This window comes from Ipomoea triloba, chromosome 11 (assembly GCF_003576645.1).
Source record: "Ipomoea triloba cultivar NCNSP0323 chromosome 11, ASM357664v1".
In the NCBI taxonomy this organism is placed as follows: Eukaryota; Viridiplantae; Streptophyta; class Magnoliopsida; order Solanales; family Convolvulaceae; genus Ipomoea; species Ipomoea triloba.
This window is the reverse complement of record NC_044926.1, coordinates 11,929,031-11,951,185: the sequence shown is the minus strand read 5'-3', so window position 1 is coordinate 11,951,185 and position 22,155 is coordinate 11,929,031. Positions and strand designations below refer to the sequence as shown.

Here is a 22,155-nt window from a genome sequence, read left to right as displayed (position 1 = left end):
TAAAAAAACCAAAACAAAACCCCTTGTCCACCTTCGTCTTTGACGAGAGAAGAAGAGCTTTCTTTGTCTCTAACCTAAAGACGAAGGGAATGTGGTGGTTTTTTCTTTAAATTTTTAAATTTTATTTTATTAAAAATTATTAAATTAAATTTTACAAATTAATTGTTTAAAAATTCATTGGTTTAAAAAATAATTACCATGTCAGCATGCATGGAAGTTCCACCACATTATGGAACTAGGAGTAGGAGTATAGGCTACTTTTGGTTTAATTGCATGAATTTGATGAATTTGATTTATTCAAAATATTAATTACATTTTTTGAATTAGATGATGAAATTACATTTTTGTGTGTAGTTTAATTTAATGACTATTTTTTTAATCTTTATTCATATATATATATATATATATATACACACAAAAACATGCATTACCTTGGTGATTAATTAGGGGATATTATTGCAAATGCATGTTAATTACGGATGAAAATTGCACCATTTATAAAAACAATGACTAAAACACATCACAACAGTGACTAATTAAGGTGTAATATTACAACTTTATATTAATTAGAGAAGAAAATTAAACTTGCCCAATTGTAATTCCTTATATTATTATTATTATTATTATTATTATTATTATTATTATTATTATTATTGCCATTGTTGTTGTTTATAATATATCATTTCAAATTTCAACAATCATATGATTGTTAGTTGATTATAGGGAAAATGACACTTTCCCCCCTATGTTATGTGCTTATAGCACTTTTTCCCCCTGTGTTATTAAAATGACAGTGTTTCTCCCTCAGTTATTTTAAAAGTGGTAGTTTTCTCCCTTGTAATATTAAATTGACATTTTTGCCCTTAAAAATAACCATTTCATTTATTTTTATTCTCCAACCAATTATTACTAATATGTATGGAAGATCACAGTTCGATATGAACGTAATCGAACACTGTAGCAATTGAACTTAAATAGTATAGACAGTTACGGTTACGATTCAGAACCAAAAAAATAAAATAAAATAATTGTTGAATTTAGACTATTTTTAAATTAGAAATAAAATTATAAAAATAAATAAATAAATAAATAAGTTTTGATTGGCGGTTCAAAATCGAAATTGGAACCGAATCGTACCGATTTATCAAAATAAGTGTTTGATCATTTTTACTATATATGACTTGGTTAAGTTCCGGTTCACGGTTCAATAATTATTTAATTTTATTTTTTCAGTTATGAATCGTAACCAGAACCGTCCATACTATTTCAGTATGATTGCAACAGTGTTTGGTTAGTTCGAACCGAATCGTGATCATCCATACCTATAAGTAATAATTTGTTGGAGAAGAAAAATAAATAAAATAATTATTTTTAAGGGTAACAATGTCAATTTAACATTTCAGGGGGAAAAATTGCCACTTTAATAACACAGGGGAAAAAGGTGCTATAAGCACATAACATAGGGGGAAAAAGTGACATTTTCCCTTGATTATATTATCAAAGAAAAAAGATTGGATAGAAAAATCATAGTAGCATCTATTAAAGGCAAAAACTTGTGTGAGACCGTCTCACCATGAGACGGGTCGGGTCAAGATGCAAATGTAACACTTATATGCACAAATGTCATACTTATATGCTCAAATGTAATACTAATCAGGAATAAAATTTTTGTTACTTATTAGGGTAAATGTAATACTTTTAAGGGAAAATACAATACTTTTACATTTTGATTTAAAAGTATTACATTTTTTCTCAAAAGTATTATATTTGCCCTTATAAGTGAGAGGCACTTGTCAACATTACTTATTATGAAAAAATTTATTACTTTTTCTCTTATTAGTAAAAAAAATTGTATTTTTGATTAGTGTTATATTTGAGCATATAAGTGTGAGATTTGCACATATAAGTATGACATTTGCATGGTGCTTTGACCCGACCCGACACGTCTCACGAATAAGGATCAGTGAGACGGTCTCACACAAGTGTGACCCTTTATTAAATACTTTCAATTACTACGGAATAAATGATGATTTATATATTCATATTTTCATACACGTACTGTATTTAGTTTTACGTATTATAATTGATAGGCACTACATACCGTAAATAAATTATCACATTTCAATCTATTTTCTTTTTATTTATTAAATATCATTAAGTAATTGGAAAAGTATAAAATGATGTGATATCACACACAAAATACATAGATGCAAAAAAAAAAAAGTACTTAGAATTTATGAAGTATTAAAAGTAGACAATATTTTTGGGATGGGGAATAAATTACTACCGTTTGTGTTATAGAAATATATGAGAATACTTTTAGAATATGAAAATAAAATTACTACAATGTAGTATACAAAAATGTTATACTTTTAAAATAGAAAGCATTGCATTAATAGTGAATTTTAATAATTATGAAAATTTTAAAATATTTTTATTTTTTATATGGCATTTTTATTTACTATGTTGTAAATTGTAATTTATTTATTTTTTAAAATCATAAATATACTCTTCTTAGTTTTTATTTTTAAAATATTTTTAATTTTCTTTTCTATAATTTATTACATACTTAGCCTTTAAGAGAAAAAAAAATTACAAATAATTATGATGAATAATTAATTACATCAATTTCCAAACTCTTCGCATACACGTCCGACGGCTCACGATTTCCTGTGCATTAATTCACTGCGGAGTAATAATTCCTTTTCACATTTGAACCATTTCCTCTTTTTGCCTAATTATCTTCCCCTTCTTATACTCTTTTTCTACACTGACATGCAAACAAGTTCTTAAACAATTCTGGGAATTTTCTTTCTGTTCCTTTCTTGTTTCTCCAGGGTAATGGAAACCCATTCTTCTTCTTCTTCATCCATGTATGATGTGAAAATGATGCCCAAACAAGAATATGGAGATGATTTTGAGTCATTTACCCAGCAGATTGACTGTCCACTTCTTGATTATGATTATTTCAGGTCTGTTCTTTTAGTGTTTATTGTAATGTTTTTTTTTTTTTTTTTTTTCGAAATGTTTTATGGATTTTTGTTGTTTTGAAACAGTGGATACTCAGAATACTCTCTTTGGGATTACCATTGTGGGTTTTCAATGCAAGAGAGTCCTTTTGAGGCATCCCCAGCAGCAGCTTCAGCAATGGAACCATTTGTTAATGAAGCTCCACTTTATTCATCCATGGATATTGAACAAAGCAGCCACAACATTGTCCAAGGTAATATATGCATTCACACCCACACTAGTATATATATACATACATACATACATATACATGTATGTGTATATAAACACATATTTGGTAATACAAAAGGCACTAGTGTCAACAAAACCTCAGAAATTTCCACCATAAGCATGCATGTGTATATATCTGGGGATTGGGGTGTGGTTCAGTAGAAAAGATTTATTCATCTTTAGCCAAATGTCGATTCTGGGTCTTGGTTATGGAACAGTTCTAAATCGTTAGCTAAATGTTGATTCTGGGTCTTGGGTATGAAACAGTTCTAAATCGTTAGCCAAATGTTGATTCTGGGTCTTGGGTATGGAGCAGTTTTAAATCTTCAGGCCAGTAGTTACAACCTCAGAAGTGCCTACAATTCACTGAGGGGTCTGATGTTGTTTATCCTAAGTTACACCAAAAAAACACACACACACACTTCACTGGGTACATAAAAACATGATACTGGTACTAATTGACACCTTAACTTGCAGACTGCAATTCATTGTGGGGTTTTGGAAATGGATTGGGAGAGTTGAACGGAGCAATTAGTGAGGAATTTGGCATAGGTGCAAATGATGTTGAAGCTGAAAACCACACCTTAGTCTCCAATGGTGGTAGTGATAATATGGAGATCTCCAATGGCAGTGTGGAAGACAATAAGAAGGGTAAGAAAAGTGGGAGTGGGGTTGAAGAGAAATGTTGCATTTCCAAAACGTTGAGCAGAGAAACTGTTTCCAACTACTTTTACATGCCAATAAGTCAAGCTGCTAAGGAGCTAAATATTGGGTTAACGTTGTTGAAGAAAAGATGCCGGGAACTGGGAATTCGCCGGTGGCCTCACCGGAAATTGATGAGCTTGGAATCCCTAATCAAGAATGTTCAGGTACACTATTTTCACTTTTTTTAAAAAAAAAAAAATTATAATTATAATTTACGTTTACCTTAAATTAAGAAATTTACGTTTTTTAAAGTAACATGATAGGGTGGTAGGGTTCAAATTTAGGTCCATTATGAACATGTGTAATTAATTTACTGATTAGTGCCAAATACCTCATGGTCTAGTGGCACCCGGTGTCCTGGTTTACACTCCCATATGGATGATGGGAGTGGGTTTGAGTCTCAGTGGCAGCAACCGTTGACTCTAACCAATCTAACAAGCACTGTGTCTCTTAATTGGGTCGGTTCGGTGTGAACGAGAATTAGTCTGAGTATAGTACGACTTAAAAGTGCCTCTTACAATTTAAGGTCTGCACATGACATCTCTTGATTTGACAAAAAAATTTATTGATTAGACACTGGACCGTAATTTTTCTGTTTAATTTTCTTTATTTTATAAGATTTTTTTGGTCAAAGAGATATATATATTTTTTATCTGGTTTGAATTTTTTGTTCTTAGCTTCTTGATAAAAGAAGTGGTACTTTAACTTGTTAAAATTTATGATGATTTTTCTCTTTATTGGCAATTGGTATTGTTCCTTTTGTGGTGCCATTTTCTTTGGTAAGTGCTCCATTGTCATAAATGATACGGAGTAACATTTCAATTATCTGTTAATTTGAAAAATGTGCTATCTTTTTAGAGGGAATTGAACGACTACTTTAAGATTACTCTAAAATTTAGGACTCTGTTAGGTAAAGCTCATTAGTTATGCTTAAGGTTTTGTTCTTAGCTTCTTGATAAAAGAAGTGGTACTTTAACTTGTTAAAATTTATGATGATTTTTCTCTTTATTGGCAATTGGTATTGTTCCTTTTGTGGTGCCATTTTCTTTGGTAAGTGCTCCATTGTCATAAATGATACGGTGTAACATTTCAATTATCTGTTAATTTGAAAAACGTGCTATCTTTTTAGAGGGAATTGAACGACTACTTTAAGGTTACTCTAAAATTTAGGACTCTGTTAGGTAAAGCTTATTAGTTATGCTTAAGGTTTAAAATAATTATTGGTTATTTGGAATTAGAAAAAAATAATTAATTTTAAGGTAAATATAAATTTATGGATGTATGCTTCTTTAATTTTTTTTAAACATATTAACAATGTTGCAAAAGGTGCTAGTTAGGTGTTAATCGGACATCCAAAAGATGCCTAGTGCTTAGGACTAAAATTGCCTCGGCCTAGTTAATCAGCTGGCCAACTAAAAGCCGCCTAAGGCTGAAATTGTCTTGGCTTAGGGGTGCTTAGGGCTTAGTCGGCGGCGTATACCGACTTTTACAACACTGCATATTAATAAAGTAGGCAAATATTTAAAATTTTAATTTTATATTGTTGACATCTTAAAGTGATTTGTTTGGTTTTTGCTGAACATTCCCATTACATTTTGGTTAATTCCATCTATTTATATGACTTTTGAGACTTTGATTAAGTAATGCATTAAATTTCGTGCACTATTTGATTGACGAATATAATGGACAAATTTTATTGACATAATATTGTATTATGCAATGGGGTTTTAGTAGCTATTTAATGAATGATAATATATAATTTGATTATGTAGGAATTGGGAAAGAACCAAGGGGAGGACAAGATAAGAGAGGCCATAAAGGTGTTGGAAAATGAGAGGAAGCTATTGTTAAGAACACCAGATTTGCAGTTGGATGAGACAACAAAAAGATTAAGGCAAGCATGTTTCAAGGCAAACTACAAGAAGAGAAGACTTGTGGGGATGGTGGATTCTTCTTCTTCATCTTCATCCAATGCAAACTCTTCTTGTGTTCCCATTTCTACCCTTGGTTATGGTTCTAGGGTTGATGATATTGATGATGATGATGAAGATGAAGAGATCAAGTCTCTCATTTCTGATTGTTGTCCTTCTAGCAGTGTCTTTCTTTAATGAATGCTGGAAACATACCCTTGCTGGATATTGCTACAAAAGTTTTTAATTTTAATTTAACGACCCCTTTTTTTTTTTTTTAGTATTACTGATTCTATTATATTGTAGTATCTGTTCATTTATACATTCTCAATCTGTTGAACCTATCAAAGTACTTATTTTCTAAAGAGTAGATTTCAAAAAAATTTAAAGAAAGGTAAAAACTTGCGTAAGACGGATTGAATATTTGATTACTAAGATCAAAGATCCAATCCATTAATCAAATATCGGACCCGTTTCACGAAATAGGACATGTGAGATGCTCTCACAAAAGTGTTACCCTTAGAGAATCCAAGATGATGAAATCAGCAAGTATAGAACCTTGTAGATCATGTTTTTTTTTTTGGATGTCATAAACAAAAAGTAGTTAATTTATTTTTAAAATAGAAACATGTGATTCTTGTCTTCCTATTTATATAGGAAATAGTCATTTTTATCTTTCAATTGTTCTCATGACTTCATGAATCATGAGTATGATTTATCCTTGATTATTTTTTTTCTCTTTGTTGTAGACTAATGGTAATTGCAAATTATAGTTTTGTCTTTATGGTAACTAGCAAACTTTAAATGTGTAACGTAAAGGTGATATTATCAAGAGTGTACTTTTTTACACGAAAGGCTTAACCTGGCACTTTGCCTAAGTTTGATTTGTAGTGTTTGAATGAGTTAAGAAAATTTTGTGTGTGTTTGTGTTCATATAAATAGTAAATGAAGAATAAGGGATAGAGAGATTGATACATTTTTTTTTCTTTTTTTTCTTTTAGTAGTTTGGGCTGCGCTAAATTCATTTTTCTTCTTTATCCGATAAGGTTTTACTAGTATGATACGAATATAAGTAGAAGTTTAGCTTTTTACACTAGTTGCAAACTAAATTAAACTTGGTTACTTGCTAAAAATGCATTTTAACAGCTCTTGAAATGGTTTTCTCCACTATGAATTTAGAATCTCCAAAATCATTACTATAACCGCTATATTGTAATAGGATTACATGTAAAGGCCAAAATAGTATAGAACCAATGTAATAGCATTTTTTCCTTGTATTGCATTGACAATGGCCAATCGTACTGCTGTTTTGGAAGATCTTGGATTTTCTATCATGATAAGATTTGTCATACCTTAACTAAGATAGTTCATATTTCAGGTGTTATCATATGATAGAACATTTACCAAAATAAGATGTTGAAATACATCAAAGTACAAAAATTAATAGAATTTAAAGATAGAAATCCATTAATGATGTATGAATAGTATATGAAATCTTCCATTTTGGATCAATGTCTTTGAAAGTTGTAGTTTTAAGTGGTTGAATTAGTATTTCAAAAAAAAAAATGGTTGAATTAGTGAGTGTCATCCTCTAGGAATGGCTAGATAGGACTTGAGTAGCAAGGGGCTAAGCACAACATCATCAAGTGTTTGAAAGCTAACCGAGTTGATAGGTTTGTTTGCATGATATAATTGTAAAACAAACAATTGATTTGAGAAATAAACAATGATAAAAAAAATGATTTAAATCAAATGGCAATGCACAAATGCTTCTCTAGTGTTCTAAGGTTCTAGGCTAAACAAGGCTTAACGATGAAGTGAGGAAACCGAGTCAATGCCAATGCCACTCTCGTGGACATTGGTTACCACCAAAGTTCTAATCACATTCTCATAGAAATTAGACTAGGTAAGGAATTTAATCAAGCACATTGTGTGCATAATCCCTTCCAACTTCCCTTTCTCAAGGGCTAGTTAGAAATGTGAAAGGGTTGGCTATGGTGAATCCCTATTCTCATAGGTGAAACTCCAATTCCATACATCTATCTCTTGCATAATAGGGCCCTAATCAAACAAGAGTCAAGTAATTCCCTAATATCACAACCACGTTCATTCTAAAGGCAATGAAAAACCTAGATTAGTACAATTAAAGCATATTTATAAGTTAATTCACGGCTTATCAGTCTTAATGCAACTATGAGCATTGAAGGGGAACCCCAAAAATTTCTTCCATGTGTGTCACCTTAGAGAAGTGGGGATCATCAACATATACCAATAAACTATTTAAAATTTTAACACTTTAAAGATTAGCTCTATGACTTGTAAAAATTAATTTTGAAGAATATTCAATACTTAAAGTAAGATATGACTTAGAGTGCACAACGGAATAGATGTAAAGTGTAGTGTAAGAAAGGTAAGATGATTGTGAGAATTATAAGCATGTAGTACGTTAAAGTAGTAAATAAAGTAGAGAGGGAGAATTTTTATAGTGGTTCGAATATGGTGTAATCCTTTTACTCCACTCTACTCCTATCCCCAAGAGGAATTCACTATATCAATCACCAAAATACAATAGTGAACAACTTAAGTGATAGTTCACCAACTCATCACTTTCTACAACTTAGAGTGCTTTTGCACCAATCTTGCACTCCACATGGTTTTCATAAGATCCTCTTGTTACTTTGCCCTCTATCTACACTTAGTAGCGATTTTTTATACAAGAAAAATAGTTTTTCTTTTCTCTCCAACTCTAGTTTATTAGAGATTTTAATAGATTTTAGTATCTTTTCTACTGTATATTTATATGAAGAATATATTTCTTAGAACTTGAATATTTTCTTTTGCTTGCTTTCACGTATATTATCATGTATTCCCTGCCTCTTGGTAGTTGTAGCCTGATCTGATGAGTTAACAAATTTACCTACACTTTTGACTATTGTAGTGGCTTTATATGATATGTTAGAATTTCCTCTTTGCTACTTGATTTGTGAATCATGCTTTATTGACTTTTGAGGTCTTTTCCATATTTGACATTTTTCATCTTGGAATTTGCATAAAAAATTATATTTTAGTTCAAGTTGAGATTCTGGTGTGTAGTGATCATCTTTTATAGTTTCTAATATTCAAGTCTTTGCCTTTGATCACTTGTACTTCCAATTTGTACTGTTGTGACTTGTGCTCTAAGTTGTGCTTGATGCCTCAAATTAATTTATTTTCAATATGAGCTTTTAAGCTTCTCTTGATCGACTGATTTGTCGTCAATTTCACCTCTTGATTTGTTTGATTCAATTTGGTTTCTTGACCTCTTTTGTATAGAGTGATTGATCTCCAAATTAGGCTCCAATATGATCTTATAATTGTGCTTCAATTGATATTTTCAATTTAGCTTTCGATCTCCTTCCTTTGCTTTTTCGTCCGCTACTTCCTTTGCTCTTTCCTCTTCTACTTCCTTAAATTACTTGTCTTCTTTCAGACTCGAACCTTCCTCCTCTTCTATAACTTGTTCTCTATCCTTTGTTGCTTTAATTATTTGTTCTCCAACATATTTTTGGACTTCACCACACGGTATGCTATAATCTGACGGATCGGTTCGTACCGTTACCGTATCTGATCAGTATTTACACTATCAAAATTTGTATTAATAACTATTTAGAAATTTACTTAAATACATACATATACTTATGATTTATATTTATCATACAAAATTAAAATATTAATTTTGTTAATTTCTAAATGTAATTATCTTAATTATAAATCTAACAATATAAATTATAATTAGAAAAATTATATTATAGAACTTTTCTAAATACATATTAATAAATATTATTTGCATGACTACATATAAAATCTATTATACGATCATATAAGGAAATGCATTATATTAGAGTTTAAATTTACTCATACAAAATTTAAAATTTATATCTTTTTTTTTCTATATATAATTCTCTTAGTTATTATTGTTCATCATATTGTTGATATTATAATATATATCAAATAAAATTTAGAATAAATTGATTTAATTATATAAACTTTCTCTATAAATTTATCTAAGAGTTAATTTCATGTTTGGTAATTTATAGGTGACAATCCACTTTAAGTCATTTTTTATTAGAACATCCACTTTAATTTTGATCCTAGTATTATTGTGACATAATCATTTTCGGTCCTTTATCAACAAATCAGTTTAAATATCGTTAAATACAAGGACATTTCGGTCTTCAATTATGAATGTTTTCAACAAAATAAACATAAAAAATATACTAGTTCAACATACTTTGTATAAAAAAGATTGAAATGTCTTTGTATTTAACAATATTTCAACGATTTTGTTGCCGCAGGACTAAAATTGGTCATGCCACAATAATATTAGGAACAAATGATGATATTCTAATAAAAATGACTAAAAAGTGGACTGTCACCTATAAATCTAGGACTATAAATGAGATTAACTCATTTATCTAAATATGTACATGGACCATTGTTAGAGATTATAGTAATCATACAAAATTTTAATTTTAATTTTTTCTGATATAATAATAAATACTTATCAAATATATGAAAGTCAAACTGTATTATTATATTATATATTTTAACATCTTTTTTTCCTAAATTTTTATTTAAATTCATAATGAATAATTTATTTTATGCATCACACAGGTGAAACACTAGTCTCATATATTATATTTATATCAAACAAATCATATATATTTACTAACAAGTAATAAGACAAATGCTTATATATATGTGTGTGGGAGAGAGAGAATAATAATGTCAATACATAATTTTAAATCATAATTAAAATTTGTGAGAATAGAGAAAAATGTTATGTAAAAAGTAAGTTTTGTTTTTAATTTCTCAATATAACCCTAATTTTATATATTTTGATGGGCCAATTTTAAAATTTAAAAAAAAAATACACATAAATCTATATCTATCTATACTATATATAAAAACAAAATCCTCACTTTAAGCTTCCCGCCCAAAACATTCCTACAATATTTAGGATGCGATTATCTCCTATTTTCCTATTCTTTGTACAATTCTACATTACAATTTCTATTGTATCACAATTCTACATTACAATTCATATTATATTACAATTCTATCGTAATAAGATACAACCTTATATAAATCCCTAATCCTATATTGTGAACTTTAAAAGAGAAACGCAGAATACAGTGCAATTATTCCAGACCTCTCCACTTTCAAATCTGCAAATTCTGTTGCTGCGATCAAGATATGGTTTATTTAATATTGCTCAATTGTATATTGTTTTATTTAATAGGAATAAAATCATGGTCATGTTTGGTCATATTGCTTTATTTTGTATTTATTGTTATGCATTTTTTATGTTGTTAGTATGCTGCCGTTTTTTTTTTTAGTATTATTGCAAATCTTTTCCGTACAACTTACAGGCAAAAATACTAGTAATAAAAAAAAAAAAAGCATATTAGTAGTGCCAATTGACAAAATAACATAACTCTGCTTATGCCTAATTGCTTAAGAAATGCAGAAGATGTGATGATCCGGAATAGTGCCATCATTACAAGTGCCTCAATATTAGGATTTGGGTGAGAAAAAACAGGAGGACCAAAATTGTTGTTCAAATTTATTCCATAGTATAGCGATTCTTTGGTGGGGCGCAATTTCCCCTGATTCTTCTCACTTCCATTCATTCATTTATTTATTCACCTGAGAAAATTAGAAATGCATACAAAATCAACATTATATTATTATTATTAGAACTTTAGAAGACAAGAAGATGTCGTCCCAACAACAAATGCGAAAAGAATCTTGCATCCACCACGGACACTCAAAGTCAGATACAAAACCAGTGAGTGTTTCCATTTATATATATATATATATATATATATATATATATATATATATATATATATATATTACCCTTTTTATGTTTAACATATTGTGCGATTACCGTTTTCCAATCTTGAAAAAATATTATTGAGTTTGAATTTGTAGCCTTTAGTTATGGAGGAGTTTAATTTCCTCCTTTTTGATTGATTAAAATTATTTGTATTTAATTTGTTGTAATATAATCGTTCGATATTAGCACCTGAAAACCTCGTGTTAGGTTCTCTCCTACTCCCCTAAAGACCCAAAAATCACTTCTCCCACACGGGTAGCTCAGTTAATCTTTATCAGGTGGTTGATTGAACTCAAGGATGACATTGGTCCTCCCACTTAAAGATTGTTGACTCACCGTGATATCAGGTGGTGGATTGAGGGGCAAGGACTCGAGATTTAGCCCTAGCGGCCAGCACTAGTCCTCCCACCTAAAGATTCCACCTAAAGACGGTTGAGTCACCGTGACGTTAGGTGGTGGATTGAGAGGCAAGGACTCGAGATTGAGCCCTAGCGGGGGTAAGGACTCGAGATTGAGCCCTAGCGGGGAAAAGGACTCGAGATTGAGCCCTAGCGGCCGGCACTAGTCCTCCCACCTAAAGACTGCTGAGTCGCCGTGATTTACCCTTTACAATCTTGTCGGGGTCAGGGTGTGGGAACTCTCGGTGCGCGGAGAGATTTCCCTTTTAAAAGGGGAAGGTATAGGATAAAATAAAAGTATGTGCAACAGAACATACTTGATATATATATATATATATATATATATATATATATATATATATATATATAAATTAATTAATTAATATTTTTGAATTCTATATATAGGTTGTTCAAAGCGATCATGATAAGTTTTGTGATCAACTGCATGGGCAGCTGATTGAAAACCATGACATACACAAGGAGGACAAAGACAATGCTATTTCATACAAAAAAGAATTGCTGAGAAGAAGAAGTATGAAGTAACACTTTATAGTTTCATTGAGTTCTGAGACTTTACTGCAACCCAAGCATGCTTTACCAGCTGAAGAATTATAATAATAATAATAATTGGAAACAATGATGTTTTCATTTCCAGATCTCCTATTTCATTATCATTTGTATTTTGGTTTCAATTATATTAATTATTATGCATTAAAAAAGTGGTTATCTTAGGTCTAGTATGTTTTGGTGGGTTATATGTAATTGCAAGATGATGTGTTTGCTACACTTTATACTATATTGACTAGTTTATTATTGATTAAAATATACGGTGTAATTGAGTACCAATTCTTTAAACCCTTCTTTAAACCCAAAGGGCGAAAGGAGTAGTTCAAGTGGCACATGAACTTCTGCATGGGGATGATCTTTGCAATATTCTTAATTAGTTTGGATATTTCGAGAAGTGATAATTCTCCTTAGGCCAGCCTTCGTGCCTATCAGAGTGAACCAGGACTGCAAAATGGACGGTGGGTGAATCTGGACTGCAAAATGGACGGAGATAGACCCGAAAGGCTAGTTAAAGGACCTAACTAATTCTTTTATATCATTCACGATTGCACAAGTTGAAGCATTATGGGGTGAGGAGATAAATATAATTACTAATTAAGTTTCAATTATAATAACAATAATCAATGAAAATTAATTACCCGAATACGCTAGTGAAGATAATGTGCTCTATCTCTATATGAAAGGATAAGCAAAATCCAATCAAATTAAAATTGCTCATAATAATAAGAATTGCCATTGGCAACTGGCAAGTGGGTATTTTTATCACTGAAACATTGATGAAAGTTCATTCTGTAGTAACAAAAATTGAAAATGTAGTGTAAGTAACTAATTATCTTTTTGACTTGGTAAAAGAAAACCTGACCCCAATGTGAATTGATTTATATATAATTTTATTAAAAAATTGTTAAAATTAACTAAATATTCTATTTCTTTTCCAAATGAGAGAACTATGTTCATACTTGAATTAATAATTATTTATACTTAATTTCACTGAAACTAAAATTCTGTATTACTCAAAGTTCAGTTGTTATACTAGGTCCAATATGGTACCTTTTTGTTTTGTTTTGTTTTGTTTTGTTTTTTTGTTTTTTGTTTTTACCATTACTGGGAACCATTCCAAGTAATGTATTATGTCATAGATATATAGAAATGAACATTACTATGATGAAACTGGTGTGTGAGAAAAATAAAACTAAAGAACAAAACTCATGCAATAACGTATATTGTCAAATAAATATGAAATGTAATTAAAATATATTTCAGCATTACTATAAATCTATAATGAAACTAGTATGGGTAGAAAATAAAATTAAAAAATAAACTAGTATGGATATATTGTTAAATGAACCTAAAATGTAATTAAAAGATACTTTAGCGTTACTATAATGAAATTAGTATGCGTGAAAAATGAAACTAAAAATCAAAGTTACGTACATTGTCAAATAAAATTGAAATGTAATTAAAATGATATTGTGTCTTTATTTCATACTTGCTACATAGACATGGTCCTTAGTAAAATTTGTCACTTAAAAAAGTTAAGTTACGAGGGAAACTTGCTCTTTTGCATTAATTGTTTTTGGCCCTATTTGTTAACATAGTTAGCTTATCAACTAATTTTAATTTGCTTGATCATTATTAGCTGTTTGAATTGGTTAAATAGTCAATATGAGTGTTTGGTTAATCAACTTTTTTCTTCCAAAGCGCTAAAATTAAAAAATATTCTCAAAGCAGCTTTTAAAAAAAATAAATTATACCTTTAAAAATCATTTTGCAGGTAATCAATTATCAACTTATCAAATATCTTTTTACCATAAGCAGCTAGTCAATCTACTAACAGATATAGGTTGTGTTTGGCAGAGCTTATTTTAAGCTACTAATAAGCTATAAGCTTTGTTTGGTAATGTTCTCAAAATAAGCTAGTAGCTTAAAATAAGAGCTTATTTTGAAACGCTACTTCAGATAGCTTTTCAAAAATAAGCTAGTAGCTTCTTAACTTTTTTCCATCTTTATCCTTATTATTTTATATAAATGACATCATTTATCCTTCCCAATTAAAACTCTTTTGGCATTTTTTCTTCAATATGTTTCGTTGTAATTTTAATTTGATATTTGTGTTTGAACAATAATTTTTGTATGAACTAATTTTATGAACTATAAACATCTTGTTCTACTTTATATATTTTTAAATATAAAATATAAAATAATGAAATTAATATAATTTAATAAAATATAAAGTAAGAACTAATATGTAAACAAACCTATTTAAATTTAAAACTATTTAACTTTTATGAAGATGTCCTTTTTAGTCTTTTTACATTTATCAACTTATCAAAAAGCTAATTTTACCAAACACTTTTAAGCATAACAGCTATTCAGATTTCAGTTTCGAGCTTATAGCTTTACAGCTTTCAGCTACTGTTTCAGCTAGGTTTGACAAACACAGCCATAAAAAGCTTTTTAACTATTTGTCAAACATTCCAAAGGTGATAAACTAACCTAACTTGCGAGCTCAAACCCAAAAGTAATAGAGAAATTTCTATATATCTATAACAATTATAAATGTTAGAGAACTCAAATGGAGATTAGAGTAAGAAGGGGCAGTAGGAGAAGGGTGAAGAATCAGCAGATGCAATTGAAAGAAGGAGAGGGAAAGAATGAAGCTAGACTGAGCGAGCGAGCGAGCTGCCTCCCTCTACAATTCCTAATGAGTTGCAGTTTTTCGCCATCGCAGCAATGATGAAGTCAATCCGTTCTCACACTTCTCTTCGTGAGAAAATCAACACTTTATCTCTTCCTCGCTTAACCTTAGCAGTGACGCAACTTCAGGACCACCATCGCTCGCTGTCTCCTCCTTCTTCGCCATCTTCGTCGACAAGCCTCGGCTCCTTAAACCCCCCCTCAAATGAAGAAATCGTTATTTCACTGGTGAAATCGAGTACCCAACGTTGCCATCTTCTCCAAATCCATGCCTACCTCCTGCGCACTTGTCTCCTTCGTAACCACCTGGTTTGTTCGGCTTTCTTGTCCCGCCTCTCGCTCCCGCCGTTTCAGGATTTGGGTTATGCCCGGAGAGTGTTCGATACATTGCCAAGACGCAATTTGTCATCTTACAACACTATGATCAGGGCTTATGCAATGGGAAATTTAGCGAAACAAGGTTTGGAGCTGTATCGAGAAATGCTTTCTTTGGGTATTTGTCCTGTCTCTTCGTCATTGTCGTTTGTAATTAAATGTATTGTAAAGATTGGGTGCTTGTTTAGAGGGATGCAGGTTCACGCTCAGGCTCTGAGAGATGGGCATCAATCTGATAGTTTATTGCTCACTGGGTTGATGGACTTTTACTCGTCTTGTAAGAAGTATGGTGACGCCTGCAAAGTGTTTGATGAAATTCCTGTGAAAGACACTGTTGCTTGGAACACATTGATTACTTGCTACATGAAAAATCACCACCGTCGTGATGCCTTGGGTGTGTTTGATATGATGCAGAGTTCTAATGGTTGCCAGCCAGATGATGTTACTTGTCTGCTGGTACTTCAGGCTTGTGCACAGCTAAACACATTGGAGTTTGGGGAAAGAGTTCATCGATATATCGTAGAACATGCCTATGGGGATGCAATGAATGTTTCTAATATGCTTATAACAATGTATTCGCGTTGTGGATGTGTTGAGAAGGCGTATGAGGTGTTTAGAAACATGCCTAGGAAAGATGTTGTGTCTTGGAGTGCCATGGTTTCGGGTTTGGCAAGTAATGGCTATGGTAGAGATGCTATTGAGGCTTTTAAACAGATGCAGAGAGCAGGCGTGGCGCCAGATGATCAGACTTTCACGGGGGTTCTCTCTGCTTGCAGTCACTCCGGCCTTTTGGACGAGGGGCGCATGTTGTTTGATAGAATGAGCAGGGAATTTAGGATTTTGCCTAATGTTCATCACTATGGGTGTATGGTTGATCTCATGGGCCGTGCCGGTCTACTTGAAGAGGCGTATGAGTTTGTAGAATCGATGAGAGTCAAGCCGGATGCAACAATATGGAGGACACTTCTGGGAGCTTGTAGAATTCATCGCAACCCTGCCCTTGGTGAACGAGTCGTTGAACATCTGATTGAGCTCAAGGCACAAGAAGCCGGAGATTATGTGCTATTATTGAATATGTATTCTTCAGTGGCTGATTGGGAGAAGGTAGTGAACTTGAGGAAGTTGATGAAAGAGAATGGAATCCATACAACCCCGGCTTGCAGTACCATTGAAATGAAAGGCGAAATACATGAATTCATTGCAGATGATGTTTCACATCCTAGGATGACTGAGATTTATGAAATGCTGGACGAGATTAATAGGCAACTGAAAATTGCAGGATATGTCGCTGAAATAACATCAGAGCTGCACAACACGGAGGTGGAAGAAAAGAGGTTTACATTGTCTTATCACAGCGAGAAGTTGGCAATAGCTTTTGGTGTTCTCTCAACTCCACCCGGCACAACAATTAGAGTTGCTAAAGACCTCCGGATTTGCGTTGACTGCCACAACTTTGCAAAGATTTTGTCCGGGGTCTACAACAGGGCAGTAGTTATTAGAGATCGCACCCGCTTTCACCATTTTAGAGGAGGACGCTGCTCTTGCAATGACTATTGGTAATCTGAAATAGTTCAACACATGATTGCACACATAGGATGCACAGAAACTCAGAATGAGCATATGGAACAACAAAGTTTTAAGATTTTCCCTTCTGGAAAGTTACGGGCAATGCCATCAAATTGTTGTGGCAGCCAGAAGAAGGTATGCATTCTAACTGATTTAGCTTTCAAGATTTTACATTGTCTCTTGACTATTGGTAGATGAAGAGGATAACTTAAACAATTTTCAACTATCATGGAAATCAATAATATAGAGGATATTTTTACAAAAAGAAGAAAAAGAATAAAAATAGAATAAGGAAATCTGATTGGTTAGGATCTCTTGCATAGTGAAGTAGAGATGGAAGTTGATGATGTAGTTTGTCACTGGATTAGAGGACTGGAAACTGCATTCTGTAATGGAAGATACTCTGATGGAGAATTGAACTTGTTGGAGTAATGGTTCAGCTATTAGGTATTACCATGGTGTTTGTGTATGGTGTTTGCTTCTTGGTGTCCTACGGTGAGTGTAACCCAATTCTAAGATTATAATTCAATTATAATTTCTAATTTTTATACACTTAGCCTAGGATTTTAGGTATCTCTTTCTCAATTATCGCCTACGACTTTCCACCTTTTTATTGTTCAAGTCAGATTTGTTCTTCTTCACAACGTCACAATCACAAGTTCAACATTGCTTTGAAGATAGAATGAAAATTTATAATTTAAATTTGTATGAATTTTAAATTTTAAATTTGTATTTTTAAAAAACTTGGATAATTGGGTGTCTTTTTAATAGAATGCTTGAAAATTTGTAATTTTGATTTCTGAATGCTTGAAATATTATATTATACTTTATTTTATCATTTAAACTTAAAATCTACCATTCTATCCACATCCAATCTACCAAATATAACATTAGCGAATTGGATAAGATTGGATTCACACCTCTAGTAGCTGTGGAAGCGGATGAGATTTTTTCAAATTCACCTTTAGTGGATTAGATGTGAATTCAACCTAAATTCGCTTCAATCTGCTCCACGGTCACCCCTAATTGTGGGTGTCACATGGTTGAGATTTATTAGATTAGTTTGTATCATTCGGTGTATTAAAAAAAGGCTTATTGATATTAAAAAAAATAAATCAAACATTTGTATTTTGTTACGTTTATATCCAAATTTTTACATTTTGGTAATTTAATACCAAATATTTACAGTTTATAACAATTTTACCCAATTATACTACCTAACCCATCATTAGGAATTTAGGATTATCCAATTTAAATTTGTTGAGTTGGATTATTATTTGGCAACAAAGCATCTATATTATCATATTGCTCGACATTATTATAATAAATCTTCAATTTATGTAGAATTGCAAACTAATGTGTATTTATTTATTTATTATTATTATTATTATTATTTTGCTTATTTGCTTTGCTTAATTATAAAATTTATTATTGTTTTATTTGAATATTATATTATGACATTTGTGTTTGAAGCACTAACATTGTGGAATGAATTTTTTGGTACATTGTTATTGCACTACTGATATAGTCTTGAAAGTAAATTTCAAAATTATAAAATGAACAAATAAAGAAATTATATATTTGTTATCACTCACTCGGGTATGAAGGGGTATTTTGCACGGACAATGGCGGATTGGGAGGAGGTCTAACATTACTTTGGATGGAAAAAAAATTCAGCAAACCTACTTAGCTAGCTACTTGGCTAATCATATAGATGTGGAAGTTGGGCTACCTGGAACCCAAAACTGGAGGTTAACATACTTCTACGGCTTCCCCGAAAGACCTCTCATGGGACTTACTGAGATCCTTACAGACTAAATCAGATCTACCTTCATTGGTAGTTGGGGATTTCAATGATATACTTTCACTGAATGAGAAGAGAGCTCAACATCCTCATTTGAAAAGTCTGATGGAAGCATTTGCAAAAACTCTAGATGATTGCCTTTTATTCTACTTAGGTATGTAGGGTGAAAGGGGTAGAGGCAGCGAAGCTTGGGTGGAGGAGATTACACACCAGAGGAGGTTAAACAGGTAGTTTTCTCCATGGCTTCAGATAAATCATCTGGCCCCAACGGTTTTAATCCAACTTTTTATCAACATTATTTCTGGCCAGAGATTGGGAAAGACGTCAGCAAATTTGTTCTTCACTCACCAACATTCCCCCAAGGCATGAATGAGGTACAGCATTGATGTGGGCAATATGGAAAAGTCGTATACAACAGCAAACTATGGGAAAACAAGCAGGTGCATCCAACGAATATCATGGTTATGGTTGCTGCATTACTGGTTAATTGGAAGCCACTGTTAGAATAATTATATCGACAAAGGTTGGATGATCCGGACTGCAGCAGAGTTTTGCGTAAACGTTTTTGTCTCTCACTTGGCTCAGCTCTCTCTAGATGGTGTATGAGGAATGAAGTGTGAGCTGTGAGAGGACTTGTGACCCTATATATAACCACTGGCCATCATTCCACTACCCCAAGTAGACCTCACAACGCCCTTCCTGGGATCACCCAGATGATGACAGGATCAATTCCTCAACACCAGCCCCAACTTTAATTTGTCAGGTGGATGCTGCAATCTTCAGTACAAACAACCAGGCTTCATTTGGAGTAGTGCTTCTATATGAGGATAAAGAGTTTCAGGACAACCCTCACTTGGTAGAAATATTGGCGGTAAAGGAGTCAATTGTCTTGGCTCCAAAATGAAGGTAGACAACGTGTCATCATAGAAATAGATTGCCTAAATGTATGTCAATTACTCAACTCTCCGGTTCAAGACTTCTCATATGCAGGCCGTGCAATTGAAGATGTTAGAAAAACTGCTAGGCACTTCGAATTAGTGTCCTTCGGTTATATTCATAGGTTAACGAATATAGTCGCCCATACCTTAGAGCATCCACAAAAAAAAGTAATACAAGGATATTTAGAAAATAATGCCAACATGACAAGAGAGAAGTGAGGTGAGAGAATGAAAAAGTTACTCTTGCAAAACAAAGGGTCATAGCAGTAAAATGGGCCCCACATAACTTTTATCCCAACCACACATGCGTGAGTGGCTGTAACTATGTGCCAGCAGGCACGCGCAGTGCACACTCAGGCACGCCTATTTGTTTTATATTTTTTCCCTCCCCTTTCACTTTCTCTTTCCTAATTACACTTATAAAAACTCCTAAAAAATCGTAAAAAACCCCATTAATAAGTATGCTCTTAGCAAGGGCGGTAAATTCTCAGTCTAGACACCATATTAGCTTTAACCATGCTCCCCTTTGTATTTGACACTTTTTCTTAGATTCTTAATGAATTTAGGTTTTTCTTTTCCAAAAAAAAAAAAAGTATTTGTTATCACTTATCAAATAAATTGTGGAATTTTATTATTAAACATTGCAAGAAAAACATCCCTTGGTGAAGAAAGGAGTAAGAAAACATTTTATGCTATTTTGTAATTCTACATAAATTGAAAAATATAATTATGACAATAATATCAAATCACATGCACACCAATGTGGCACACTCGGATGTATTATGTATCCGATCCCTTCACTAACCTACAATTTTTTTTTTTGATAGATTAGGTTTTTTAGCTTACGGCAAGCTAATTTTAAGCCTCTAGAACCCCTGCCCAAGAGCCGTTGGAGGAGGTAAATTGTAAGTGCGAGTCGCCCCGTCAGTCCACATGTTCTCATCCCTTGCTTGTACACTTTGCACACAAAGGTCTTCTTCACCTCTAATCCGTCAAGGTCTCCCAAGGACTCTCATGTTCCTAGTAGGATTCGAATCCCTATGGTCTCGTTGGAACAAGACTTTAAGATGATCGATCAAACTAACTAAGCTAGCCCCGTGGGGCCCTTCCACTACTCTACATTGATGGTGGAAAGAATTGTTGGAGAAAGACACTCAGAGTGCGTTTTGTACTTTTCTATCAATTAGATTTTAATGAATATATTTGATGGGAATAACCTTGCAGGAAAAATTAATTAACATGTTTGGTGCTATCCTAGAAACATAATAAATTAATTGCCTAATAAAAAATTAATTAAGATGTTTGGTTTGTTAAAACTTTCCTAATTTTTTTTTAAAAAAAATCTCTAATATATCCTTGATGTTTACAAACATTAAAAAAAAATAACGAATAATTGAGTATTTAATAAATCACTTTTAAATTAATAAACCATATGCCAAAAAATTACATTTTGCAACAATAATATTAAAAATACAAAACATTACATATGTAAAAAAAGTGTTGAGAAAGACAAACATCTTCAATAAATAGTGTTGTTATCCTTCGTATTGGTGAGAAACACAAATTTCTTATATTTATAAGACTTTTAATTTGGTTTTAAAACTTAAAAATGATAAGCACCCAATTGAATAAAGTTAGGTAGATTGTCAATCACTCAAGAAAAGAATCTTACCTCCCATAGGTGAGATTTACTTTTTTTTTTTTTTTTTTTGATATCATACAATTATATTTCTATTGACCCGAGCCTTACTAAATAAAAACTGGCACCGAATGAGAGAAGAATTTTCTACATTTTAAATTTTCAAGAAAGTTTGAATTTTTTTTGACTATCAGATGCCTCTCAAAAAAATCTTGCAAGGCACCATATATAAAAATATTGATCTTTCCGGAGTTTAAAAGTGTAGTAGTGTACCTAGATTTTTTTAATTTTTTGAGTTAACGGAGAAACTCTTAGTCCACTATCTGAGGGTGTATATTGAATAAATCATGTCTTGTGATCTTAGTTGAAAAATGATCATAAGAGATAAATTGACCTATGTTGTCCATACATTTATACAGAAAAACTCCATACAAA

General features: G+C 32.0%; 2 protein-coding genes across 3 annotated transcripts; both read left to right on the top strand.

The window, feature by feature from the left end:
• Positions 1 to 2,841: 2,841 nt before the first annotated feature.
• Positions 2,842 to 6,053, top strand: LOC115995916 (protein RKD2-like). Its single transcript, XM_031235063.1, has 5 exons — positions 2,842 to 2,972; positions 3,057 to 3,223; positions 3,557 to 3,613; positions 3,718 to 4,109; positions 5,718 to 6,053. The coding sequence occupies exons 1-5, from the start codon at positions 2,842 to 2,844 to the stop codon at positions 6,051 to 6,053; spliced, it is 1,083 nt and encodes a 360-aa protein (XP_031090923.1).
• Positions 6,054 to 15,292: 9,239 nt separating this feature from the next.
• On the top strand, positions 15,293 to 21,069 carry LOC115995728 (pentatricopeptide repeat-containing protein At3g47530). Of its 2 annotated transcripts, XR_004093557.1 has the most exons (2): positions 15,293 to 17,474; positions 20,909 to 21,069. XR_004093557.1 is itself a non-coding variant. In XM_031234837.1 (1 exon), exon 1 carries the CDS (start codon positions 15,435 to 15,437, stop codon positions 17,331 to 17,333), a length of 1,899 nt encoding a protein of 632 aa, XP_031090697.1. In that variant the 5' UTR covers positions 15,293 to 15,434; the 3' UTR covers positions 17,334 to 18,065. The 2 variants fall into 2 exon arrangements, 1 of the variants encoding a protein (XP_031090697.1); XM_031234837.1 differs by lacking the exon at positions 20,909 to 21,069 and having other exon boundaries at positions 15,293 to 18,065.
• The last annotated feature ends 1,086 nt before the right edge of the window (positions 21,070 to 22,155 follow it).

Bases quoted from the DNA above. Each gene is read 5' to 3' on its own strand.
- LOC115995728 (XM_031234837.1), top strand. From the start codon at position 15,435: ATGATGAAGTCAATCCGTTCTCACACTTCTCTTCGTGAGAAAATCAAC.
- LOC115995916 (XM_031235063.1), top strand. From the start codon at position 2,842: ATGGAAACCCATTCTTCTTCTTCTTCATCCATGTATGATGTGAAAATG. The intron at 2,973-3,056 runs GTCTGTTCTTTT...GTTTTGAAACAG, and splicing joins CTTGATTATGATTATTTCAG to TGGATACTCAGAATACTCTC. The intron at 3,224-3,556 runs GTAATATATGCA...GGTATGGAGCAG, and splicing joins CAGCCACAACATTGTCCAAG to TTTTAAATCTTCAGGCCAGT.